At 38.1% G+C, this 25,214-nt stretch overlaps 1 protein-coding gene across 2 annotated transcripts in view; it reads left to right on the forward strand.

Moving 5' to 3' along the window:
* The window catches only part of LOC112043847 (uncharacterized), a 38,149-nt gene that overhangs the window by 6,265 nt on the left and 6,670 nt on the right, over positions 1-25,214 (forward strand). For both annotated transcript variants that reach the window (XM_052888315.1, XM_052888314.1), the window contains exons 2-3: positions 22,131-22,346; positions 24,641-24,745. In XM_052888315.1, coding sequence (XP_052744275.1) covers positions 22,194-22,346; positions 24,641-24,745 — 258 coding nt within the window. In that variant the 5' untranslated portion in view covers positions 22,131-22,193. The remainder of the gene's footprint in view (positions 1-22,130; positions 22,347-24,640; positions 24,746-25,214) is intronic.

Raw genomic sequence — 25,214 nt, forward strand, 5'->3', positions numbered from 1 at the left:
ACTTACTGTTACTGTTACTGCCTGTTTACTGTTACTGTTACTGCCTGTTTGCTGCCGCCGCTGCCTCGACCACGTTCGCCGGTTAACTCCTTACTGGCTGTAATTGTTATTTTGTAAGTTAAATTATACATTGCGTCGCGCTGCGGAAACGCAAGTTGCTAAATTGCTAATATTAATATTATAATTATGGTAGTTCGGTAGGTTAATAGGATTTTGCTACATAAGCGAATATTGGATCACTTCGCAATCGAATTCGTTCTAGAGCCAACTTCTGAATAACAATTTCGAAGTTAACCCCATGTAGAGTAAAGAGTAGGTATTCTAGTCAAATTTTGACGACACTTTCGTCACGAGAGTTTTCGTAACTTATTCATTTCTTAGAATGTTGGTTTATTAATTTTATGTAATTAGATTTTGTGATTAAGTCATGTTAGCCTGTTAGGGAGCGTCAATTTGTCGTATCGACTGTAAGCGAGCAATCTGACACTGAACGTTACGTACACATCGAAGTTTTTTACAGAATATTAAGGCCTAAAAAAGTAAACTGAGACATATTTATTAGAATTAATTCAAAATTTTTATATTCATTGTCATAGAGCAGGTAATGATATTATACAACGGTAACAGAATATGAGCCTCTAGAACTAGAAGTCGAGGGTCGCAGAGACCCGCCGCGTGTCGCAAGCGGGCGAGGACGCGCTCTTGACCCCCGCCGCCCCGCGCCACCCGCGCCCGTACTAACAGGGTTAACTTAACTATCAAATTAAACCAAACACATCGATTAGATAATCGATGTGTTTGGTTTAATTTGATAGTTTTATAACTAGATAGTTATAGTATAAATTCGAGTTCGAGTAAAAAGCTTTTTTAAATCAATTTAAATCTGGCAACAAATGGGTTGACTAAAAAAATTCAATCCAAAATAGGAATAATTAACAAATATTTTTTACTGATTTTTCGCAGACATACTGTGTTCCTATACTAGAAGTGTCTACATAGAAGATTAAAGCCCCCGCTCACTTACAACTTTTAGTTGGCTGACTAAATCGGCCGAGTATAGAACAGGTATAGCGATGTATGACAGCCCGCACATCGGTCCAACTAAATCGTCCGACTAATAAATTGGACACCGTCCGCGATCACGTACAATTAAAAAGTCCACAACTATCGGCTTACTAAAAATTGTTACTGAGCGGCCACCCTTACTACAACAGACTAACTTGACGTTTCAGAAGTAAGATAAACGAATTTTAATTTGAATAATAAAACACAACGCCATAGTTCTTTGTCAATATTGGTAATCGTTCCAGTAGTTCCGCACATAAGGAAATGTCAACAAAGTAACAAAAACATAAATTCATATTTTAAATCTTAACGCTAAACTTTTCTCGAAGGTTAACATAAAAATAAAATTTAATTTCATAAAAAAATATTCTTATTTGTTTACCACTTACGAGTAGTTATGCAAATCATGTAGATATTGACTACAGCAATATCACATAACTTTAGTAATAACAAATTACGTAGAACTTAATCTGTGAGCAGCCTTCCGCAGTCGCCTGATGCAATACTTAGCGAGCGAACTGAACGCCGCGACACACGGCTGCTCAGAACTGATGACGGTGTAAAGAGCACTTAGCTGGAGAGCTGGTCAACTTTTTGGGTAAGTGTTTGAGCAAAACACTTGTCCTGTACCTGCTATAATATCCTAACACATAACCCGGTCTCTACCTGGCTGGGGAGTAGTACGACTAAATTAATCCCTCAATGAGTCAAAAATCAGGAACATAATCTGGTTTATTTCTTTTTTTTACTATATTCAATTTAAAAATGAAGTTTTATATGGCTTGAAGGATATTTTTGTAAAAAAAACAACTTTGGAAATGTAGGGGTTGATTTGAGGAGGATTTGTTGAAAAGAGATACAGAACAAGTTTGCTTCAAACACCGCCGAAAATGTCAACCAGCTCTCAGAGCATGTTTACATAAAGCCTCACAAGGAGGTCACCAACAAAACGCGGTATCACTGTGGTGAAGCAATCGTTACCGCTAACGACGACACGCGCCTCACGTCGCGACTCTAAAACCAATTTCCTTTACCCTGTTCATTCTTTTTCATGTAAACAATAACATGACCAAACATGGTCAAAACAATGTGCGCTTTTCGTCACAAGTTTCAGTGGTCGGCAAAAGCCTAATCTGTTCTTTTGTGATCTAATGTGGAATAATTTAACGTGGCTTTTTTTAATTGTCTACGAGCGTTTAGGTGTTTTGAACGCGTGCACATCGATTCGATGTACTGACCTATTTCTATTTATTGAAACAGTTTACTTGACAAATCGTACGGTTCAGCTGCTACAGTATGATTTCGCTAAGCAGTTTCGTTAATTTAAGCGTCGTGGCAACGTTTTAAGCAGAAGAGATCAATGTGAAGAGTTTGTTCGAAGTTTGCCGTAGTTATTTTTGGGGCCAAGCAGAAGCAATATGTCTCAATAGTACTATAATAGCATGTGATAATACAGACATATGATTGGGTGGGTGCGTACAGTGTAGAATGTGTTCAGTATAATAATGTAATATAGCTATATATATTTCTAATTCACCACTCAAAATAATGCGGAACATTTGTTCTGCCGACTGGTAGCAATGCAAATACTATTTGTAGCACAAATCAAGACACATAAATCAAATACGCGAAATAATTCAACTGCTGTCTGCGATGAATTGCTATCTAGCGCCGGTCGCGCGCGTAACGCATCGCAAGCGATGTCACCTCGGGACCGGTTCCGCTGAACTTGAACTTGCAAACATCGCACAATGGCGGACAGCGGACGAGCGACGTGGGACCCGCCACTATTATATTTGTTGTCAAAATATTATGAGAAAACCAAAACAATACGATTCTGAGTTCAAAGTCAAAGGTAACATTGATGATATAACCACAGACAATGTTCCCTCGCCAACACAATCAAGCACAGCGCTGACGAAAACGAGGCCTCCGATTTCTCAGGTCACTCGGTCGTGGGTTCCAATCGTGATCTCGAGGGCATCACACTCACACCGAGCTCCCCAAAAGTCCCTCTGAAAAGAGTCGTTTTTCTTTCTCTCTTCTTTATCTAGCTAAAGTCTGGCTCAGTCACTCCAGTGACGCTGCTGTTGTCCCCTTGAGCATCTTAACCATTGCTCTTCTAATAAGGAAAACACTTAACGTTACTTCCCTATTATATAGTTGTTTAGCTTGCAATGAAGTGTTAAACGAACGATAGACAACTTGGCGCTGATGTTATAATTTTCAGACTAAATTTTAACGTAACAAACTGCAGATAATGCTGTTCTTAAGGCCTAGTTGCTTCTTGCATAATAGCCTTTAACTATCTATGCCACCGTTGGTACCTGAGCGGTAAGGCTATGAACAATAACTGTCGTCTGATTACACAAATACATACAGAGATAATTATTATTAACTTTTTTTGCTTCAAGTTGTGTAACACAATGAACTATTTCCATTCATGCTAATTATAAATATTTCCTATTGCATAATCAATTAAATTATTTTATAAATGACTATTGCACTGAGCAGGTTGTATTGATACGATGCGGTTTTAAAGTGTTAGGCTATAGAGACATTGCCTTACTGTTTCATAAGCAGTATGCACAGATAAAGTCTATATTCATGCAACATCACTCGTCTGGAATAAGCAATTACATATTGCTAATTCTAAAAATCAGTAAATCAAACTATGCAACAATATAACGCCGACAAGCCGCCGCTTAGATCTGATCTCTGATATCACAACTGCTCAATTAAGTACTAAATAATATTTATTTAAATCACAGAAGTCATGTTCGAGTCAAACAAAATTAGTTTTTATTTGCATAGCAATAAGTATAAATGACGGTATAAGGCTCTAGATCTAGACTGCGTTAACTATATTAATCAGACCGCGTTGCAGAATACGCAATTAGGCTCTTATTCATATAGCTGTAAGTGACCATACTGGCGTTTTATAAGGCTGTACATCTAGGCTGTATCTTCACCTAGGATCAGCTGGGAGTGACGCAACAGTTGCATAACCGCGCAGTCCACTGACACGTTGGCCACACAGACTAGGAAACGAAGTGCCCGCTCCAACCCGACCTAGCGGCGCTCACTGTAGCGCGCCGCGTGCAGGAAGAAGGCAGGAAACACGAACCTTCCAGCGGATGAAATTAAAATCACTAGCCTAATATTAACTTATCTATTTGCCCTTCACTAAAAATAATAACACATAATTTTTATTTTATCATATATAATCTTTTGTAATTAAACTATATAAGATAATAAAAGGTTTTAAGGTAAAGGTTTACTTTACCGATTTTACGATAGAGTGCATATCCTGGAGGCACAACCAAAGTCAAACTCGTCTGAAAATAGAATATCTGTACTTGTAGATGGAATTAACAATAACAAATAATAAGGTGGACGTTCTATGTTAACGTGACGTTTATCCGAGAGTTGAATACCAACACCGTACTATATTCTTGATGGCTTACTGTCGGTGATCAAAGTTTCGATAACGCGTCCGACCTTGCTCAAACAACAATCTCACACTTTTTGTTGTACAGCGTTGTAGTGTTATAATTATAATTATATACATGGATGATTGTAATTAAACTTGTTAAACGCCCCTCACGCTGCGCACCACCGCGGAAAATCTGTGGCTTTGATTCAAAAGACATTTTTCACAGGCAGGTATTTTCAATCAGCTGCTCAAAACTCGTTATTATTTTCCAAACTTGTGGTAATTTCGTATTACCTGTGTACCATGCAGCGCATGGTACCCAAACAGATTAAAAATGGTCTATGAGGTACGATAAAAGTGATGCAAATAAACATACAAACACGCAGATATTGTCAGTATTAAAAGTACGACTTACTAAGTATTTAAAATTAAGTAGATTATTAAATACTGTTTTTATGTGTTGTCGCACATTCGCTCGGGTCAAAGCTAAAAGGTGTCGGCAGCCTTGAGGCGCCGTGGCGATTACTACACATAAAAAGTGCTCCGGTTTTGCTTGCATTCCTGCAAGTAGCGGGTTTTTGTAGCTGCAGCGAATGAAACGTTGGCTAGGGGCGGCACTAATAGACCGAATTCAAAGTTCTATTTATTGTAAGGTAAAAAGGCTTCGTTGATTCAGTGATTAATTAGTGCATGACTGCATGAGGTCTTCGAGACCTAGGTCGATCTAAGAAATATTGAGTTTTTTTATTTTTCAAATTAAATTCAGTAGCAGTTTGAAGTTCGGTGCTGATACACTCCCTCCCTTCTGAAGGCACATTCAGCACGGTTCTGGTCATTCTATCATTTATTTATTTGTCCATTTTTTTATCTTTATCAATGTTATTAAAATACAAAACGCTATTAAAAACTGATAGTAATCTTAAACCTAAGTGCGCCAAGCCAACACAACGCATTGAGCCGAGTCTCAGTTCCAAATTCACTCTACTTTAATGAGAGAAGCCTGCCGCTGCAATGTAATGCAGTTAAAATAGTCTGATTATATCGATGATGTGTATTGTTTCTTCTACTTGTTGCCCAATATTTGTTTAAAGCGTCTGCAGTTAACTAACACGGCTTAACGTTGTATCAAGCCGTCAACAATGCCCTACAATACCACGCGCCCGCCAATTCACGTTGAAGTTATTGTTTATTGCACTCTGTGTAAGGTTTTTGCTAGTCGTGGGACTTTGTGGGAAAACCAGTTTAATTATAAACCAGATCGATCAAAGACTCAAGAAATTCCTAAATATAAATTACATATACTGTATAAACGACGTATATTACATGAAATAAATAGTTTTTGCGCGACGTATAATTGTGTTTTTGTTTATACAACATAGTAAAGAGGGAAATATATACGTTTTGTGTAAAGGTATATTTATACATATTAATACATATTTTTATTCATATTTAACCAATTAAATTTAAACTTTTTGCGTTGCATATGCAATTAATAAACATTAACAAAGACGAATACCTAATAATGATTCTTTAAAGTAGTTTACTGTATTAACTATTTTCGAGAAAAATGTAAGCCGAAGACTGGGCCTAAACTGAGATCCAAATCTCACAAGAGACACGCTCAAAATGTTACATCCAATCCACCTCTCCCTTTTCCCTCTTCCCCTGGTCTCGAGCCTCTGGCAAAGCGTTCAGCGTTTGCCCAAACTCCCGTCACCGTCAACGCTGATGCGGTCCCCTCAACATGTCAACAGTAAATGCACAATCAAAAGGGAATAAGGGTGCAATCGGGAGTGGGTTACGATCGCACACAGCGCCGCACGCGCGCGTTACGTCACGCGTTACGTCAGCGGCACTTTCCCGCACACACACTGACACAGACACCGATGCGCTGATGAGACACACACACACGCGTGACCACCCCGCGCTACTTGTTCTGATTGTTTATTCATTACTTGCGCACTGCACGCGTTATTGTAGTTATGCTATTCATTTAGTTCACAAAAATAGAATACAAAAATCGTAACATTGTGGTAAAAGGTCATAGACATTATTGTGCTATTGTGAGAAACTTCCTAATTCTAGGTTTAATATTAACATGGCGAAAATGTCAGCAAAATGGTACGGGATTGTCGGAAGAAATTTGACTAACGTACTTGCGTCACACTTGAAAACCATGACTGTATGAATTTCTGAATATCCTTAGTCCGGTCAATATTGAGTAGACATAGTTAGCGACATACACAAACTATCACACAGAATTTACGCTCTTCTACCAAACCACATTAAAAAGTCAATTGCTAGTAAAAGTCCAAGAAGTTTTCGCTTTTTCTGGAAACATTCGAAATCCGTAAGAAAAAGGGTTGAAAATGGTAGGCGTAGGCACGGTGTCGACATCGTAACTCATTAGTCATTACTATCTGCCCCACTGATACTGATACCGGTCACCGGCTCCGGTCGCGACGGACCGGTCGGTCCGGTCCCTGTGCCTCGCCCCGCAGCACAGCGAGCTAAACATATGGCTAATAAACATTTTTTTATGGAAAATCCTCGAAGTTTCCACGTGTAAGCACACATGCTGTGTCGACTCTTACTGACCAAACCCTGCAACGTTTTAACACATCCTTGAAGCTAAATCGTGAATTCCATCAACCACAGCCGCCAAGTAAAGTATGGTGACAATCTCACTGTCTTCCTGCTACTAGCTTGTATCTCGTCCTTCTGCTCACTGCAACCTTGTCACTCTACGCTATGTTGGATAACAGCTGACATCGTTAGTGTATTTTGAAGAAAATTCCTTAACCTTACTCAATAAAAAAAATTCATATTAAGTTGTTTTTCCAATATTTTCCGTTAAAGTTAGAAATTCTACAAGCCTTTCTAGTATGCACTCTATACTAACTCTATATTTAACTGACATAAAACAAAACTGTTCAAATTTTAGCTTGTAGTTTTATAAGTTTTGGCTGGTGGGTTGATATGTTGGTCAGTCACTCATTTATCCTTTGATATTTACGATTTTATTTTGGTTTTTGATATTTCTATCTTGTAGTCTTTGATTGGAGACGAAGTTGTTAGCTCTCTCTCTTCAATATGTAATAAAATCATGTTAATAAACAGATGGGATTTCTTATAGGCACGTAAATTATCTCATGAATAATATAGTACGCTTGTACAGATTATACAACTGTTGACACATTCTACGCGCGCAGATTAATGATATTAATTATGCATTGTGTGAAACTGCTGCCTGTGACAAAATAGCCTTAATTCCGAAGTGAAGCCAACGACACAGTCGCAGTCTATCACAGACTACAGAAACCTCTCTCTTTATTTACAATATTCCATAATATTGTAATAATTGTAAACTCAGTAAAAGTTTGTCGCAAACGTATTTTATACATCAGTAAATGAATAGTATACCGCTAACATTTAACATATTACGAGTGTGCGTCGGTAGACACGTTGCATAATTTCAGCAATTTATCGTCTATCAATGCATGTTACAGACACTTACCTCACGGGCCACAGGGCGGCGGCGCAAAGTGCAAAGTTCAGGCACGCATTCTATTTGAAACGTTTCTTACGTCACATCACTCTATTCCAAGAAATCAGTAACTAGAGTGTATAACTGTGCTATAATATTCAGTATTTCTTAACGTCGCGAGACTGGCTTGAAAATTAATAATTTATAGAGTGACTCATTTTGTTGGCTTGATTTGCTGGTTTGACCAACTTGATCTGCAGATTTATAATTTTACAAAATTTTACTAGGTATTACTCGCGTAGTTCCCGTTTCCGTGGGAATACTGGCATAAAATGTAGACACTTACAAATTATGTGGCCTTCTATTAGTAAAAGAATTTTTAAAAATTGCTTTGTAGATCCAGAGAGAACCTCACAAACTTTACCTCTGTATAGTATTATTATTCATAACAGTTGCTAGCTAGTAGTAGTAAATATGTTGGTGCTAGTCGTTGTAGTCGTCCGGGGAAGTACTACAGCCACACACCATTGTTGTAACTCTGAATGGTATGAATCAATGTAATTGTTATTAATCACAGGCACAGGAATCTTAACACTTTGTATCAGCTTCACGAGAGCAAGGTGTACTGTGAAACGTGTTTCTAGTCGTAACTACCGTCGTCCTGATAAACGCGATGTCCTGCAAACTATTGCTTTATTACAAACGATTGGTTTCCATTTAACATTTTGCGCTTGCCTTCATAAGATTGTGTATTTTAACGCTAAATAGACTACTGGCAGTATAAAATCGTCTTAACGTCAAATTATTTATCCTTCAAATGATATAATATAATGTCTTACATAATTAATTAATTTATGAATGAAATTAATTAGTTGTACAACAAACTCTAGATCCGGTCAATCCGACACTTTGCCTAATTTAGCTCCACCTGAGGCCACCGAGAGGCCTTGTTGTTGTTTGTTGTTTCTTACCTTTTCTGCTACAGATTTAAATTATTGATAATAGTAAATATTACATTCGCGTGGGAAATTAATATTAGCCCAATATTATAATATGAACTATGAATTGAAAATTGAAATAATACGGAGTGCTTCATAAGTGCGAATAGTTGGTGGCAATGGCTTCTTTTACTTTAAGATTATTTAACATATTCTTAAACCACTAATTAGATGAGAAGCCTGTGCTTGACCTAAAGTAATTTTAACTTAGTGTAGGCCCTGTCTTATCCATTATCGACTGATTTTCTTTATTTTATTTTGTTTTTATTTATTTATTAAAAAATTACAAAACATAAGAAGATAAATTAACGGACAACCACAAAAGTCACAAAGATTGACCTTGGTGTCCATTTGCAACTAAGGTTATAAATAACTTTAACTTAATATTTTCATAAAGATAATTTTAACTAAAATAATAGTGATTAAGACAATGAACAACATATCTTAACATATATACAATACAATTTGTTATCAATAAAGAACATCTGCTATTGATTAGTGGTCAAGCAAGAACTTAAAACTGTTATCAATCATGAGATTCTGGACCTATTTGGGGTCCCGGATGTTATATAGTGCCCAATGAGACAGCGGGTCCTGGCTAGATATAGGTTCTACTCTAATCGTAACATAAAATCGAACTCCAGATCTCTCGCAGATGAGACCGGCTCGTAGTCGCGGATTTGTTGAGCTATTTAGACCGCAACCGACAACACTTTATTTGAACGTTGAGTCAATCGTTTTCTACATAAATCGCCTTAGCCTCGGCCCACGAGAGCGGCCACTAATGTCGCTTGCACAACCACCGCGCCGCTGCGGTCAACGCGACTGTATTTAACTCACTGACTAAACTGTTGCGGCTCTCACTCACTGACTCACATTAGGTTTAACTGCATTCTTTGTACGGTCAATATAGTAAGACGTAAACTTACAATTACCAAAATTATTGCAAGTTATTTAAAACTTGAGACCTTGCTTTTTATTTTTAACTACCAAAGTTAAATTACAATAGCTGAAATAAAAGTTAAACTCATAATAATATAATATTTAATTCGTGGCCAAATATGTAAATGACAAGGTTCGCGCCACGCATAGTAAATGTATTCAAGTTTTTACTAAACGTTATTGCGTCACTCGGCGGTAAGGTTGTGTCGGAACAGACATTTCTTAACATTCACCGATGCCTGTAAATCTTGTTTATTGTAACGTTACCGAAAAATACATAATGTTATATATATAGTAGTACTACTTAATAGAGAATCAGTATTAATATGAACGAGGTACTTTGTTTAACAGGTAATAATCTAAAAATCAAAACGTAAAGGTGTTTCTTAATTGTTACCTATGAATGGAATGATTGCATTATCATAATTTATACTGTCATTCCTTACTATTGAACAAAGATATTTTTTCGCTCATAAAGATATTTATCTGATACATTTTTGATAAATGGTTCAACCCTAATTAGACTGCACAGTTTTGGCACCAACCGACCACGAATAGTCCGCCAGATATTAATCTTTATAATCAACAAAAAACCTGTAATTAAGCATCAGCGTAAAGAATGTTAGCAATTTTACACTAATTGGCCTTGTCTCGGATTCAGTAGCAAATTGTTAATAATATTGTAGTTCGAGCAGTCAATGATACCGATCTGCGGCAGCGGGAGCGAAAGCGATTGCTTGCTCCGTTGCGGGCTTTTGTTACTATTATTGCTAATAATTAAAAATCTATTTGTACTCTTTAGTTACGTAGACTTAAGAAATTGCATATTTATCAGAAAAAATCATCTTCTATATCTCTTGACATGTCGTTTCGTGCAACCCAAGTAAACAAAAATTTGTGTTTTATTAATGCACTGGTACAGTAGGTAGGTTAGGGTGGTATAGTTTCCGCATCTAGTGATAAATGCGGAAACTAACTTCGTTACACTAGTTAATAATATTTACCAAACGTAAACTTCTCACCTTTGTAACTATATAGTATGAAGTATTAAATGTTAATTAAATGTCACACCGGATTAGTGGTTGTTATTACCGTGTCAAAATTATGGAGGTTTTATTTAATCGAAGTCCAGATCAGGCCAATAAAAAAAGATATTGAATTATAAAGCCCGTACTCTTAACGTTTGCAGTGTCAGTACACCTATATACCGAGGATATAGAGCAATGTATATTAACGTCGCGTAGGTGTTTCATTTTCCGCAACACATAACCGCGCGGCGAGCGCGGGGAGGGGTGCGGAGGGGGAGGGGCGGAGGGGGAGGAACAGCTGTTCGCCGCGTGCTCACTGCTTGTTGTTGCACTTTTGATTTCGTTGGCGACGCTCTGTTTAGTGTCGCGCGACACGAGCCGCGTCACGAGCTGCGACTCTACGAGAGTCAAATTTCAGCTGCAAATTTTGTCTCGTCCAATTTTAATTTTACTTTACAAATGTTATTGTATTAAATCACCTACATCTAGGGACATAATAACAAGAAAGTCAAGTGCTTTACAACAATGCGTGAAATACATATAGCTGCCTCATTAGTCTCTTTAGTCCTAGATGCCCTTGTGCAATTTGCAGCATGAGCATTAGATCCTGTGATTAAGTCCTGGATTGGTATCAAATATTATTCTTTTAAAAATAGAGAAATTGATACAAGCTGTTGTCTCGAAGAAATTCTTAAAATCGCTAATGCATGTTAAAATAATGTCTCTAAATCTCCTCTACTATTTATGTATATTAGCTAATGATGCATAATTACTCAAAAAATGCACATAATTACTTATAAATGATGTTGTCAAACTAACAGGTACAAGGTTTAAATGTAAGTCTGAGCGTCGGGCGTCCTTCGGTGCGGTTTGTTTGCGCTCGTTAAGTTTTTACGTTATCATCGATCGCCCAAAAATGAGGCCATTTTTATTCTTGTTTTACTTTTAATGTTACTTTTAACCGAAAGAAACGAAATAGTTTCGAAAGTAAGGTCGTTGCACCGCAGTGACGCAAACGCTCTCAGGCTGCTCACACATCGCCCTCGGTGTGCCAGTGCGCAGGACGTACCGCACCGCACGTCTGCTTTGCGATATATGCAACTCATAGTTTTAAAGTTCAATATATTTAATAAATAAATAATAGAAAAATGTTTTTTTTTTGTGAAAATTCATGGTAATATAATATGCGAAAGTGATTTTACTTGTTTGTTACGATATAGCTCTATAAGAACTTAGCCAATTTAAAAGAAAAACTAGTTAAAATACAAGAGTTGAACAAACTGTACAAGCATGAGTTGAGTCTTCATCAATAAATAATCATTTTATATTATCAAGCTCGAGACAACTATTCCTGTAAACTATTTCGCAAACTTATTTGCATAGTTAGGTAGTATTTGCCGATTTCTAGTGAATAGATGTATTATAAACTCGTACAACAATAAATATTACAGCAGGTAAAAATTACCTACTGTATTGTACAGTACGTTATTAACAGATAATCGTATTGATTGGTTGTACACACAGTAGGAATTCAAAATGAGAATGCGCTCCGGACGGCGAATTAAAAATTAAGATAGGTGCGCGATCGACTTTATTTGTAACTCAGCTCCGGTTTACGAGATTGCGTGCACAATATGGCGGCGTGCGTGCTGGTGTGCGTGCGACACACGCGCGTGAGGGTGCAGTGGGTCAGGGTCGGCGACAGATCACACAAATATTCGCACACACACACGCAAAAACTGCTTCCTGCTGTTACAATTATCAACCAGCGAGGTTAAGTAGGCTCTTAAAAAATTAATTATTGTAATTAAGTGAATTGAAATTTTGACATGATTATGTTAATGTGTGCAAAAAATAGTGTCCAACAAAATGTTTTCAGAAATCTCGCTACGAGTACTTGTGTGAAACTACTATGTTGTAATTTTATAACGCACATTTTTATTTCATTCATTTCAAACCAATTCGTTTGTTTGTTTGTGAAATATCCTACTTCCTACTAATATTATAAACGTGATTGTTTGTATGGATGTTTGGATGTATGTTTAGATGTTTAGATGTTTGTTACTCTTAAACGCCGCTACTACTGAAGCTACGAATGAAGTCGCGGGCGTCCGATAGTTGACAATAAGATTTTGTTTGTTCGCCCTCTCGTAGCACACACGTGGCATGTAGAGTAGAGCGGCGTAGCGCGTAGCTCGTAGCGCGCGTCCATACATTAGACATCAACGCGTGCCATCAACATTATGTTTGACACGAGTTCAATCATATTTTCATACAAACATACAAAAATACGTCCCAGCGTTGTGTAACTCAGTACGCGTACAATATTAACTTCAGTTCACACCATTTACTTTTTTACTTAATAACAATTAAAGCCATCGTAACACGCGATAACGCGCGTCGTTTCCGACTCTAACGAGTTTTTTGTTTGTTAGAACAGTATCTTTCACAATCTAAGATTTATTACTATAATCAATTCCTCGAGATTACGTCGCCCCACAATATACGATATTCTCATAAACGTACCCAACGGCATCCAACGGCATAGTACACATGGAAATGAACATTCTGATTTATTTGCGCACATGACAAACATACCAGAATAGTAAATTATAATGTTTAACATTTAAACATTTCTGAATTTCTTAGAATCTGCTTTTCAAACCGTTGGTATAGATTTTAATACTTTTACCTACTTACTACTAAGTTACTCTTTACTTGATTTTTCAAAAATTTGTGTAACCTATTTGATGATTCGGTTTCATTTGATTTTATTATATCAATATCAATAGTTTATTTTCTTGATATCTTATTACAAGAAAAATACATTTGGAACAAATAAAAAGCGTAAATTTTCGCAATATATTTTACAATCATCTCAATTTGTAATCAAAATTAGTCATTTTATATCGATTTAGATCTATCTAGGCTGGAGTCATCAAAACAAGTTTGTCAATCGGCGCGTTCGATTAATAATAAATTGAATAACTCCGATCGGGTTCGCACAGCCGCAAACTTGCAACAAAACGAACGCGGACATGACTTGACAAAGGTTGTGTAGAGGTGCTGAGGCTTGACTGTAGGTTAAATAAATATAATATGCAATTCTGATATAATATCACCAGGCTTAATCATGTTACTTTACAACATTATTATACATGGTGATATTATACTATCTTTGAATGAGAAACAATTCCATATAGTACATTACTTTTTTACTTTTACAAAACTATATATTTTGTTTCTAATTGTCAAGTGTCTCGGGTGTAAAAAGACCGTTCTATGTACACCTGAGACACTCGCTCGCTCACATTGCTCGTCCCCGCGGAGTGTGACATAAGCATCGAGCACGACATCGACGTCAAAATTCAAAGTCACTCTAATATTATGAAGTCGAAAGTTTGTGTGAAAATGTGTGTGTAAGTGTGTATGTTTGTTCCTCTTCAGCGCTCCGGCTTCTGTAGAGATTTGGCTGAATTTTGAAATGGAAATGGATTTATAATGGAAATATAATCTACAGTTAAATTGAACTGAATCCGAGTGTTCTTAGACTATTTTTGTATAAACAATCGATGCATATGATATTAGCTAAGTTGGGAGCTGGTTTCTTTATTATTTAGTACATGACAAGGTAGCCTGACTACGATCTTACATGATGTAAAGAGACGACTTGGAAGTTGTACTTGGAAGAGGTACAACTTTACTCTGCCCGTACCTCTGATAGTTTATTAGCGGCAACGTCTGGGAAGGCTATTCGCATCGTAGTACAGCCTACCGCCAGACAACATACAACAAAATAAATATATATCCATCGTCACGATGCTGAATGCACGACGCATGTGTAAATCCAAACAGTTTTCAATAAGTGACCGACATTCACTGCCACTTAAATTCTCAATAAATCAATCAAATAAACTTTGTATTAAAGTGCGCATCTATTTTTAACGCTAGGTTGTGCAAGTCTACTATTTATTCATATGAATATTACTTCTATTCAAACTTTAACTTTTAGTGTTCTGACCTACAACGTGAGGCAATGTGTATGGACGTTGCAGTCCGAGCTTTATTATTATGTTATAGTAACTCATAAAGTACAAATTTTATATTTGAAAATTGCTTATCTAAATAAGAGATAAAATTGCTTAATAAATTAAAATCATTTTACGAGTACAGAAGTAAATAACTTGTTTTGCCTTTTTACTTGTGCAAATGCACAGATTAAAAAAAAATATTGTAGACACTCCTTTCACTCCAACACTGGATCATCTTCAATGACTCAATAGTGCTCAATTGCTGATGTGAACAAAATATGCAACAGCCTAATTTTGGTATTCATTATAAACTTCCGCAAAGTTGCGTTTCTTCTTTACTCAATACTTAATGTTGGTTTACTTTGACTTTATCACTATTATGTGTTCTGTGCTTTAGAGTTATCATGATTATGTAAAGTGACATTTATTAGGACGTTGTTGATAGTACGTACGGTCGAAGTGACCGAGCGATGCGGTAACGGCGACTCGGGACGAACAATACCGCGCGTTTCCTAAACGACTAATTGTACTTCTGTGTGGTACACGGTTACACCACGACTCACTGATAAGGAACTGTGGCGTGACTTGCGCTCGGTATTTTCGGATGTAGACAATTTGATGACCTACTTGAACTAACAACGAAACTTATTGTTAGGATTAATGCAAAAACAATATTTGCAATCTTGTAAAAACTAAAGTGGCATCGTGCAATATACTTCCGATAATGTTGAAAGTATTGTCTGCGTATGCTCCTGCGATAGGCAATTATGAAGTTTGAATCATGGTGGCTATGGCTTCATATTTTCTTCAGGATAACATAAGAAACATTCAGTCGCCGGACTGAATGTTTCTTATGTTATGTACAGAGTACCTTGTACCCTGTACGCTGTTACCACCTTACCTGCAGATCAATGACATACTTCAAAGTCAAGTCATCGCAGGTCTCACACTAGTAAATTAAAGACTTGATTATCAATATCATTATTTATTGTGTCAACTTATGGCGCGTTAATAGGGTCCTCACTCCTCAGCCATGTCCTTTTCATGGTAAACTGTCTGGTGAGGGATAATTATGAATAATTATTTTATTATAATAATATCCCGCAACCGACAATTAGAACTCATTACTGCGACGAGATGATTGTCGTGTGTTCATCATTTTAGCTAAATTACCCTCGGTAATGCACGTAACAGGCACGTCCTCATTTTTTATAATTTACCTTTATCATTTTAATAATTACTTATATAAAGCCTCTAGCTACTGATTGATGTGTCTAAAATTAACAAATGCTCATGATTGAAAACATCTACGTTGAAAATTTTTCTAAAAGGGTAATTATAATTAAAAAGCCTTCATTATCCATGGATATAAAAGAAACAGCAGTTCATCATTAACGACCGTATCCCTCCGAATGGTTCGTTCACTGGCTTGCCGTTGCCCAACGCTCACACGAGTATATCCGCGCCTTAAACATTTACTACTTGCGTTACAACTTACAAAAGCGAGACCAAACGATGTAGCAACTCGTTCAGATTGTCTATTAATTAGCATGTGTGGTATCAGATTGCGATAGCGCAGGTATAGTTTGTGCAAAGCCTTGAAAAATAAATAAACGGTAATTTGTAGTCGTGAGATCAGTGGTACGAATAAGGTTTACGAGATAACGTAACAGGAGACAGACAAAGTTAGAATATCAATTATATAAATTAGGATAATGGTGACGATGACCAACTAGGTAAACTACAGGTTTGATGTGTAACTGAGTACCTACACTCAAAACCATTCGACATACTCGTTGTAACATGAGGTCAATCATTTACCGTGTAGTTGCAATCGCGCTCATATAGTTCAACTTATAGTTCATTTATTGTAAACTGCGGAAACTGTGCCGAAACTAAAAACTTTCTCAAAATGTGATCGTGACCCAAGGCCGTATAATTCAAATCCACTCTTGTGTAAGGAAGTTATCTAGAGATTTGACACACACCTAAATTTAACTGAAAATCTGAAATCAATTTAACTGGAAAGAAATCGCTCGCGACTGTGACGTCAGACTGAGGTTAGCAACGCGAGCGTGGCGTTGCAAGTAATTACTTGAAGACGATACAACTGCCAGTTCCACAGGCAGGAGTATAGGTTCGAGTCAAGCAGCAGGAGCTACAATGATTTGAGTTAAGTTCCTCGAGAGATTACCTCTTTATTTGTCTTTGAGACTATTATTCAGATCAAAAGGTTCCAGTTTGAGTCCCGGGTTGGGAAATGTAATGTTGAATTTTTCTTTCTTATTAGAGTAGAAGTTTCCCAGTAGAAGTTCGGAGTAGGAAGGCGATGTTACATACTTGACACTTGACAGAGAGTTTGCTAAGCTGTCGGATATAAATATTAACATTTGATATTGAATAATTACTACTCAATTATGCTGTAAATATTTTCGAATTCGCGATTAATTGCGCCTACGTTGCATTCCATGTCAAAAACCACGAGCCACCCGCGCTTTTTGTCAATTTAAATATAAAACGTCGATTTAAATATAAAACTTATTACAGATATGCACATATTCTTATGTTATTAATTATGATTTATTTAAACATTTTTATGTAAACAACACAACAGTTGGTTAATAAAAATTCTTTACTTTGATAAACTAGAAATCTTTAACTCGAAAAGATTATAAAAAATTACATTATAATTTTTTGTAGTAGCAATATAATATTTCCTCATAATTATTAACTAACCGTGGGCATTGTATGAATAAATTAAACACAAAGTGTGACAAGCGAGTGTCAATCAGGATAACCTTGTGGCTGTCGCTTACACTAAAAAAGTGGCTACTCGCGTCACAACTCACGGGTCGCCGCCGCACCGCCGCGTCGCCGCAAAGCGTTCGGTAATGACATGCTAATTCGGCAGTTCCCAGTCTACGGGGCTTCGCTGCCTCTGCGACTGCTAAAATAAATAAATAAATATATTCGGCTCACTGTTGAGCTCGAATCTCCTCTCAGAATGAGAGGGGTTACACCAATAGTCCACCACGCTGGCCCAATGCGGATTGGCAGACTTCACACACGAGAACTAAGAAAATTCTCAGATACGCAGGTTTTCTCACGATGTTTTTCCTTCACCGATTGAGACATGTGACAAGTCGATGTCACTTAGGCTCGTCGATAGATAGTCTGGATTAACACATAGGCAAAAAGTAGCTTATGTGTTAATCCAGACTGAGTAAATCAGACAGTGTAAATCAGACATCTATCGGAAAATATCATGCTTCCCGAGGGATTTGTGAAAAACCAAATTCCACGCGGTCAAAGTCACGGGCTTCCGCTAGTTATAACATAATCGTGAGTCGGATGGGGCGATCGGAAAGAGTCCGCTTACGTGACGCTTGCGTTACGACTGGCCGCCGACAATTTATCGAATTAGCTCCTTAGCGAGTAGCGACGTAACAATGAGCTCGGTGACAAGTCACGGAGACTGCGCCGGCAGATACACGCAGCAATTACACATGTGACAGCGACGCGCTGTGAGCACCCGGTACTGTCGCATGCTTCACTCAGATGCGGTCATTGTTTCCGCTGCACTTACCGTGATACCATCGTGCTATGTAACTGAGTATGGGACGATGGTTACGACTTCATTATAAACAATTTTTTTATTTACCATTCTTTTAAAAATTAACACAAATTGATTAGAAACACAGACCTCTGTGAATTGCAATAGTTTAAAATCAATTTGAATCTGTTATAAGCTACGTTGAATGTAAAGTCTAGTACTCCAAACTTCATGTATAAACGCATAGACGACTAGCCTTGCTTCTAGACGCCCCGTGGTTTTGTTAGTTCCCATTCCTGTGGGAATACGGGGATAAAAATATAATGTACTACTCGATGAAATTGCACCTTTATAGTGGAGTAATTTTTGAGTTTAGTATACTCGTACAAACAAACAAAAAATCAAATCTTACCTTATGTGAATTAGTATTAGTATACTATAAGTATTAACGTAATAATCTATGGGCGATATGAGATAAAAACAGAACTCGAAAGGCGCGAATTCTCTGTCTACGGCGCGGATACAGGTTGCATGGCTTACGTCGCGCCTCGATGGCAGTGTCCAACTGTCCACGCTGAGGCAGCGGATCTTCCACACTCAAGACACTGACACTAATCAGCTTGTACATCGCGAAACGAGATGTTACACAGGATGTATCACGTAACAACTTAATTATAAAAATAACCCAATTACTTATGAACATTTTTTTTTCGGATTATGAGCTCTCGCACAGGACGTGACTCGTTAACAACAACGTAGTGTTAACGTACCAACGTGCACTACGTAGTCTATTAACCCCTAATTGAATTTAAATTTTTGACTTTACATATCATCATATTATCATAACGTTAGCTGACGTTTTTAAATTTATTTAAAACTAAGCCTACTAAAGGGTAAACTTTTTTTTTGATTTTTTTTCTGAAAAAGAATATAATATGGAACTTAAGCTAACTTATCCTAATAACTATACAAATCATGCCCACGTGGAATGGTGGCAAGAATACTGGCTGCATATCCGCGCTGGACAGCCAGGCTTGTCATTTGCGCAAAAAATAAGCCAGCCCTTCTGTCACCAGTGAGGCAACTAGCCGCGGTGAAAAAGCCTACTTGAAATACATGACTTTTGACTTATAACTCGTGCGCATTAACGTGACACCTGACTACCAAACACAACCAAATAAACAGAACAAACATCACTCGAGACAGGTGTCAAGTTAATCCGCACAAGCTGTAGACTATGGTACAATTACTTGACAATAATATTTTTCGGATTAAGTTGATCCAATCCACCGGTGTCTAAGTGACATGCTTCAGCTCTTCGGTACATTACAAGTTGCGCCACACGAACGTTTTGATCGGATTTGACGCAATTCAGGTCTAAATTACATATTGTAATTACTAGACTAGTTTCCGTTTCGCGGCTTCGTACGTGAGGAATTTGTGTAGTCTTGCACCATCGGATACTGGCCAAGTGTGAATGCGCAAGGGAACGTATTATGTACATTGTATTACGATTTGTTTTCATCCTTACGTCATCGATGACCCTAAGACTCGGTTAAAGCTTTTTACGTCATTTTGTCTAGGGTACCTAGGGTCTGAAACGCTGATGATTTCCTGATATTTACAACTTGACTATGACAATTTTTTTAACAAATACGTTCTAGTTTAAGCCACATCATTTACCATTAGATTGATTGATAAAACGACGACGCTCTTATCCAAACTCGAAGTTATCTAAAATACAAAAAAAACAATATATCAATAAATCTGATTGATTTATTGGAAGCACTTATTTAATAAAATGTGGAGGCTAAATAGGAAGTGAATGTGTACCAACCGGCGGCCTCAGAGCAACCACTTCGCGACGTTTCTGTTGTTTTTACACATCCTTGAACTACATTTATTTAAAACCATAATTTTAAAATTAACACCCAATCTTAATATATGAATACGTAAGGTCGCATCGCGAAATCTCAAAAACCATTTGACGTACAAAGATGAAATTTGGCTGGGAGGTAGCTTATGATTAGTAGGTTCCGCTAAGAAATGACTTTACGATAGAGCCGGATCAAGGGCTCAAAGCGCGGACGAAGTCGCTGGCGTCCGCTAGTGCTATACTTTAACTATATACTCCCTGATAACAAAATATGCTCTCAGTAGCTGAAAGGAGATATGTACCTATCTATATTATAGTAATTTCTCATATCAAAAAATATCGGAATATATTTATTTAGTTTAAGTTTTATTACTTTTAGCTGGAAGAGATTATGCTTAAGATAAATAAGATCGACATTTGCTTGTTTAACTAAATGTTACTTTTGTTTCTTTCTCAATATATGCAATAGAATTATTTTGATAAAAAACCCATTCTTAGCTTATTGGATAATAATCGCTAGCGTTCGATTAGCGTACGAACAAAGGCTGCAGCGCGAGTAGGTGCGAGTAGGTACAGTGTAATTGCCAGGGGTTTTTACTGCAGAGCCTTGAATCGAGCTACTTTTGCAACGATCCTGTAATAGGTATAATGACAAGCAGGTCGTCGGCACGCACGGTTGTCGTAATGTTTGCACGTGCCACAGATCGCCACTGAAGGAGCAATCTTCATCAGTAGCGTTATTCTGTAACGATTTCTTTATATCTCTTCACTGTAAGTTTCAAATCGTCTATATCTCTCTCTGTTCGTCTATATCTCTTTCTGTATAGATAGAAAGAGGTAAGAATTCGAAATCCCATTGTTGTGTTATAAAAACATAATTACAGAGTAGTGCTACAGTGCTGGCTTGCACGAGGATTAATACAATGTATTTGCGTAAAACTTAGCACATGTTTTGTCAGACAAAGTGCAAAAATTACACAATAAAACAAATTACATAAATTGAAAGTTCCAAATGTTAAATGTTAGCTTAATTTAATATCGATTGTGTATCGATTAATGGCAATTAGATTGATTGTGTCTAGTTTCGGCAGTATCTTCATATTTTATATAGCCACGAGCCTAAAGACAAGGTTGTTACGTCTTTCCTTGAATTTTTTTGTATACCAGATGTCTAGAGGCGGAAGCAGTTTTAAATTATTTTTATGCAACCATATTTGCCAACATTTTTTTTAATAATTCAAAGCTAACGTAGGCCTCGTGGATATCTTAGAAGTGAGTGAGATACAAATTTTATTGGCTCAAAGGGCAAGAACTCACAGTAGTAAAGGCAGTTAAAAAGGCGTAATTTAATCAGATAAAGGAACAACAAGTTTCAGTAAGGCACAAAGCCGACACCTCTAACTTTTAACTGCGGAGCGACGAAATGTATCGCCACAATAACACGATCGTTCGGGCGAAGGCTGGCGGCTTTACTTTCCATTTGAAACGAGTTCAAAGTCATATCAGAGCAGCGAGCGATTGATAATGTTCGCCGTATGAATATCGCGTGGAAAATTTAAACCTCACTGTAACCATACGGACGTAGGAGTCTAAGGTGATGTCAACATACGCAACACTCGGTCGCAGGCACTCTGTGCAGCGACCCGCTATGACACTGCATGTGAGCTCATATATTACTTTCATTGTTTTATTAATAAATCCGTTTACGTTTCAGATTAACAAACCGAAAGCCGAGAGACTCGCCCCCAGGCTCCTCACCCCGCGCAGCACAGCCAGCATGAAGAGTGCGGTGTACCTCCTGGCGCTCCTCGCCGCAGCCGGCGCGGCCCCAGCGGCGCAGCCCGAGCCCGCAGCGCAGCCCGAGCCGGCGCCCGCCGATGACAACCGACCGGAGATCATCGAGATCATCGCTCCCGCCGCCAGCGCACAGGTGAGATTTCATAAACCAATATTAAGATTCCCAAAGTATAATAATAGTAATAGTAATCTGGTTTGTAGTATTCTGCCTGCCTGTAGCCTGTAGCCTGTAGATTGTGGTCGATCCCGCCCGCTGTACTACTGTCGCTCCCACTCCTGACACAGCCTTTTCCGACGAGTTATAGGGAAACAGGAATATTGGCTATATTTAAAGGATACAGGAAATATTTTTGAAAGAAATAAAAACACCTCGGTCTTAATCCGCCTACACCCAATGGTTTGGTGTTCTATACTTGTGCTGAAATGTGTGTTTGTTCACCATGTTTCCTTATACCATACCGCAACGTTGGTCACACGCGTACATAAACATTCGATTAAGTTGATCGTTCATCTGAGGACTGACTTGTTGTACCCTTACAAAGCGGATATTTCTTGGACGCATATAAAACGTTTGTGAGACCCTAACTAAAAACTAAACCGAGACCGAACTTCTAAAAATTTAGGCCTCGGGTATTTAGAATTCAGTAGACATAATTTAATTTCAGCAAATCAGTTATAATAAATAACTAACCAAACAAAATTACATCACCGGCAAAATATTCGCTTTATATCTAAAACCACTCAACAACGTTATCTCGCTTTTTGTTCAAATCTGAATGACAAAACTGTTGGCGACTCGCGGTGCAGGCGCTACGAGTAAATTCAGTGAGGAACTTCGGAAACTTCTTCAGGGGTCACGGCTTACGGCCGCGTAAACCTTTAGCGGAATTCAAAAACTTATAGAACTTGGATAAATTCGAGAGAACAAGTCTTTCATTCTTTTACAAAATTTCACAACTCGTCGTGTTAGGGCGTCAATCGTTTTACTTTGTTCAAAATAACACTTTCATGTGTAAGAGATATTCATTGGCCGATATGATGATGATATTTACTTTATTGCTCCTCATTCAATCAACGAAACCGGCGGGCGGGGGAACAAGTCAGGAATTAGTCAAACACCTGAGCGCGGTGCGAATTCGTCCGCGGCCCCGATGCGCAGCCAGGCGACGCGTTGTAATTGCTCCCAGCGTTGGCACAGTCGCCGCATATTTGCATCTCGACACAGGTTTCCTTGTCCTACCTGCCCAGTCTCTACCTCACTTCTAGAAACTAATCTGACAACATAATTCGGAATAGTGATGATACTAAAGTTTGTGGCCGTGATATCGGTCGGTCATGGCTCGGTACCCACCCTTTGGACTGCTACTAGTCTTGACTAGTTTGAGGAGAATGGAAATATTGTACATAATTATATAAATAAAAGATATAGCAAATATTCTTTAAGAAAAAGTGGATCGAAGATAGATCTTATGTTAAACTTGTGCTTGATTACAACCATGACTGATAGAAAATAATGATTAGGTCACAGTTAAAACACGTTTGCTTAGAATCAAAAGATACCTACCTATTCACTCCTGCTTGGAATTTCAAATCAAAACAAACAGGTCAGAGCGATAGGTCAGAATCTGCAGTCACAAATAAGGAGGTCAATTATTCAAAGCTAAGCACTATACAGTCTCAGTCGGAAGTAACGCATTTAGGCATTTGCCCAACCAGCGTCACTTCGTGTAGTGTGTCGCAACCAGCGGCTCCGGGAGCCGCCCGTCGCAGCAGCCCGCGACCGACGACAGGCGACAGCTATTATAGTAGCATTAGAGCACCGCACGCGATGCTGTCGTTGGTGCGCCGTGACCCTTGACTCGTCTCTATCAGCGTAGTTACGTGCCTATTATATTTTATGTCCAAGTTTACTTCGATTAAATCTTCCTCTAATTTGTACCGCAGACAGCGCGCCGCGAGGGACATCCTCGTGACTTATAGTCAACTTGAAGGCAAAATTATTTAGTTGATCAAACTTAGGTTTGATACACATCTATTCTCATGCTACAAACGTTTCGAAAACTAAGATCAATGTATGTGAGAATGACATATTCAATTGATAGTACGAGTAATCACTTGACCTATCAATATCGAATGTCATCCCCGTACATTTTTTAGTTTTCCAAACATTAGCGTTTATAGAAAGATAATAGTTGATGCGTAAGGAGGCTACAGGCCGTAATCTAATAAATGCATCAATCGGTCGTATTCTTTATACAGTCCTCAGTACATCTAGAGACCGTATCCAAAATATTAAATCTGAATAACAGCTATTTGACACAGGTTCTCACAGGTAGTGTGCCTTGTAACACTTTAAGTATCTTAACATACTGTATGCCTCACGGCGCTGTGTGTGTCTCGCGACGCTGACTTGTGTGTGTGTCGCAGGAGACGCTGGCGACGCTGAACCTGGGCGCGCCGGGCTCCGAGCTGAGCGAGCGCAACAAGCGCACCATCGGCATCCTGCGCCAGCTGTTCCCCACGCTCACGCAGGTAGGCCGCAGCCCACAGCTCCCACGACAGACATCGCCTCGTTTCACTGGAGTTTGAGCATCAAAACTCAACGCCCCCTCCGCTCTGGGTGGACCGAAGATATCTAGCGGGTTCCAGGGTGCCGCTCAATGCTGGCTCAAAACTGTGTTGTCTGGAATTCCTTATGAGAGGCCCATGACCAGCAGTTCATCGGTTGATGATGAGGATGATGAAGTAAAAGTCACACAACATGAGTTTATGATGATACACAGAAACTCATATTGTGTGACACACACACACAGATGAATAGTTTATGAGCGCCTGCGATAGTAGTTGTATACGCAGTAGCTAGGTAGTAAGTTTTATATAAACTGACTTACTATTATTATTACTATTACTTCATTTTTCAATCAAATATTTATGTAATATGTTTATGACGTAGAATAAGTCTCTCTATGAGACCTATTCCATGTCATTGTTTTATGTATAC

This window comes from Bicyclus anynana, chromosome 22 (assembly GCF_947172395.1).
Source record: "Bicyclus anynana chromosome 22, ilBicAnyn1.1, whole genome shotgun sequence".
NCBI lineage: Eukaryota > Metazoa > Arthropoda > Insecta > Lepidoptera > Nymphalidae > Bicyclus > Bicyclus anynana.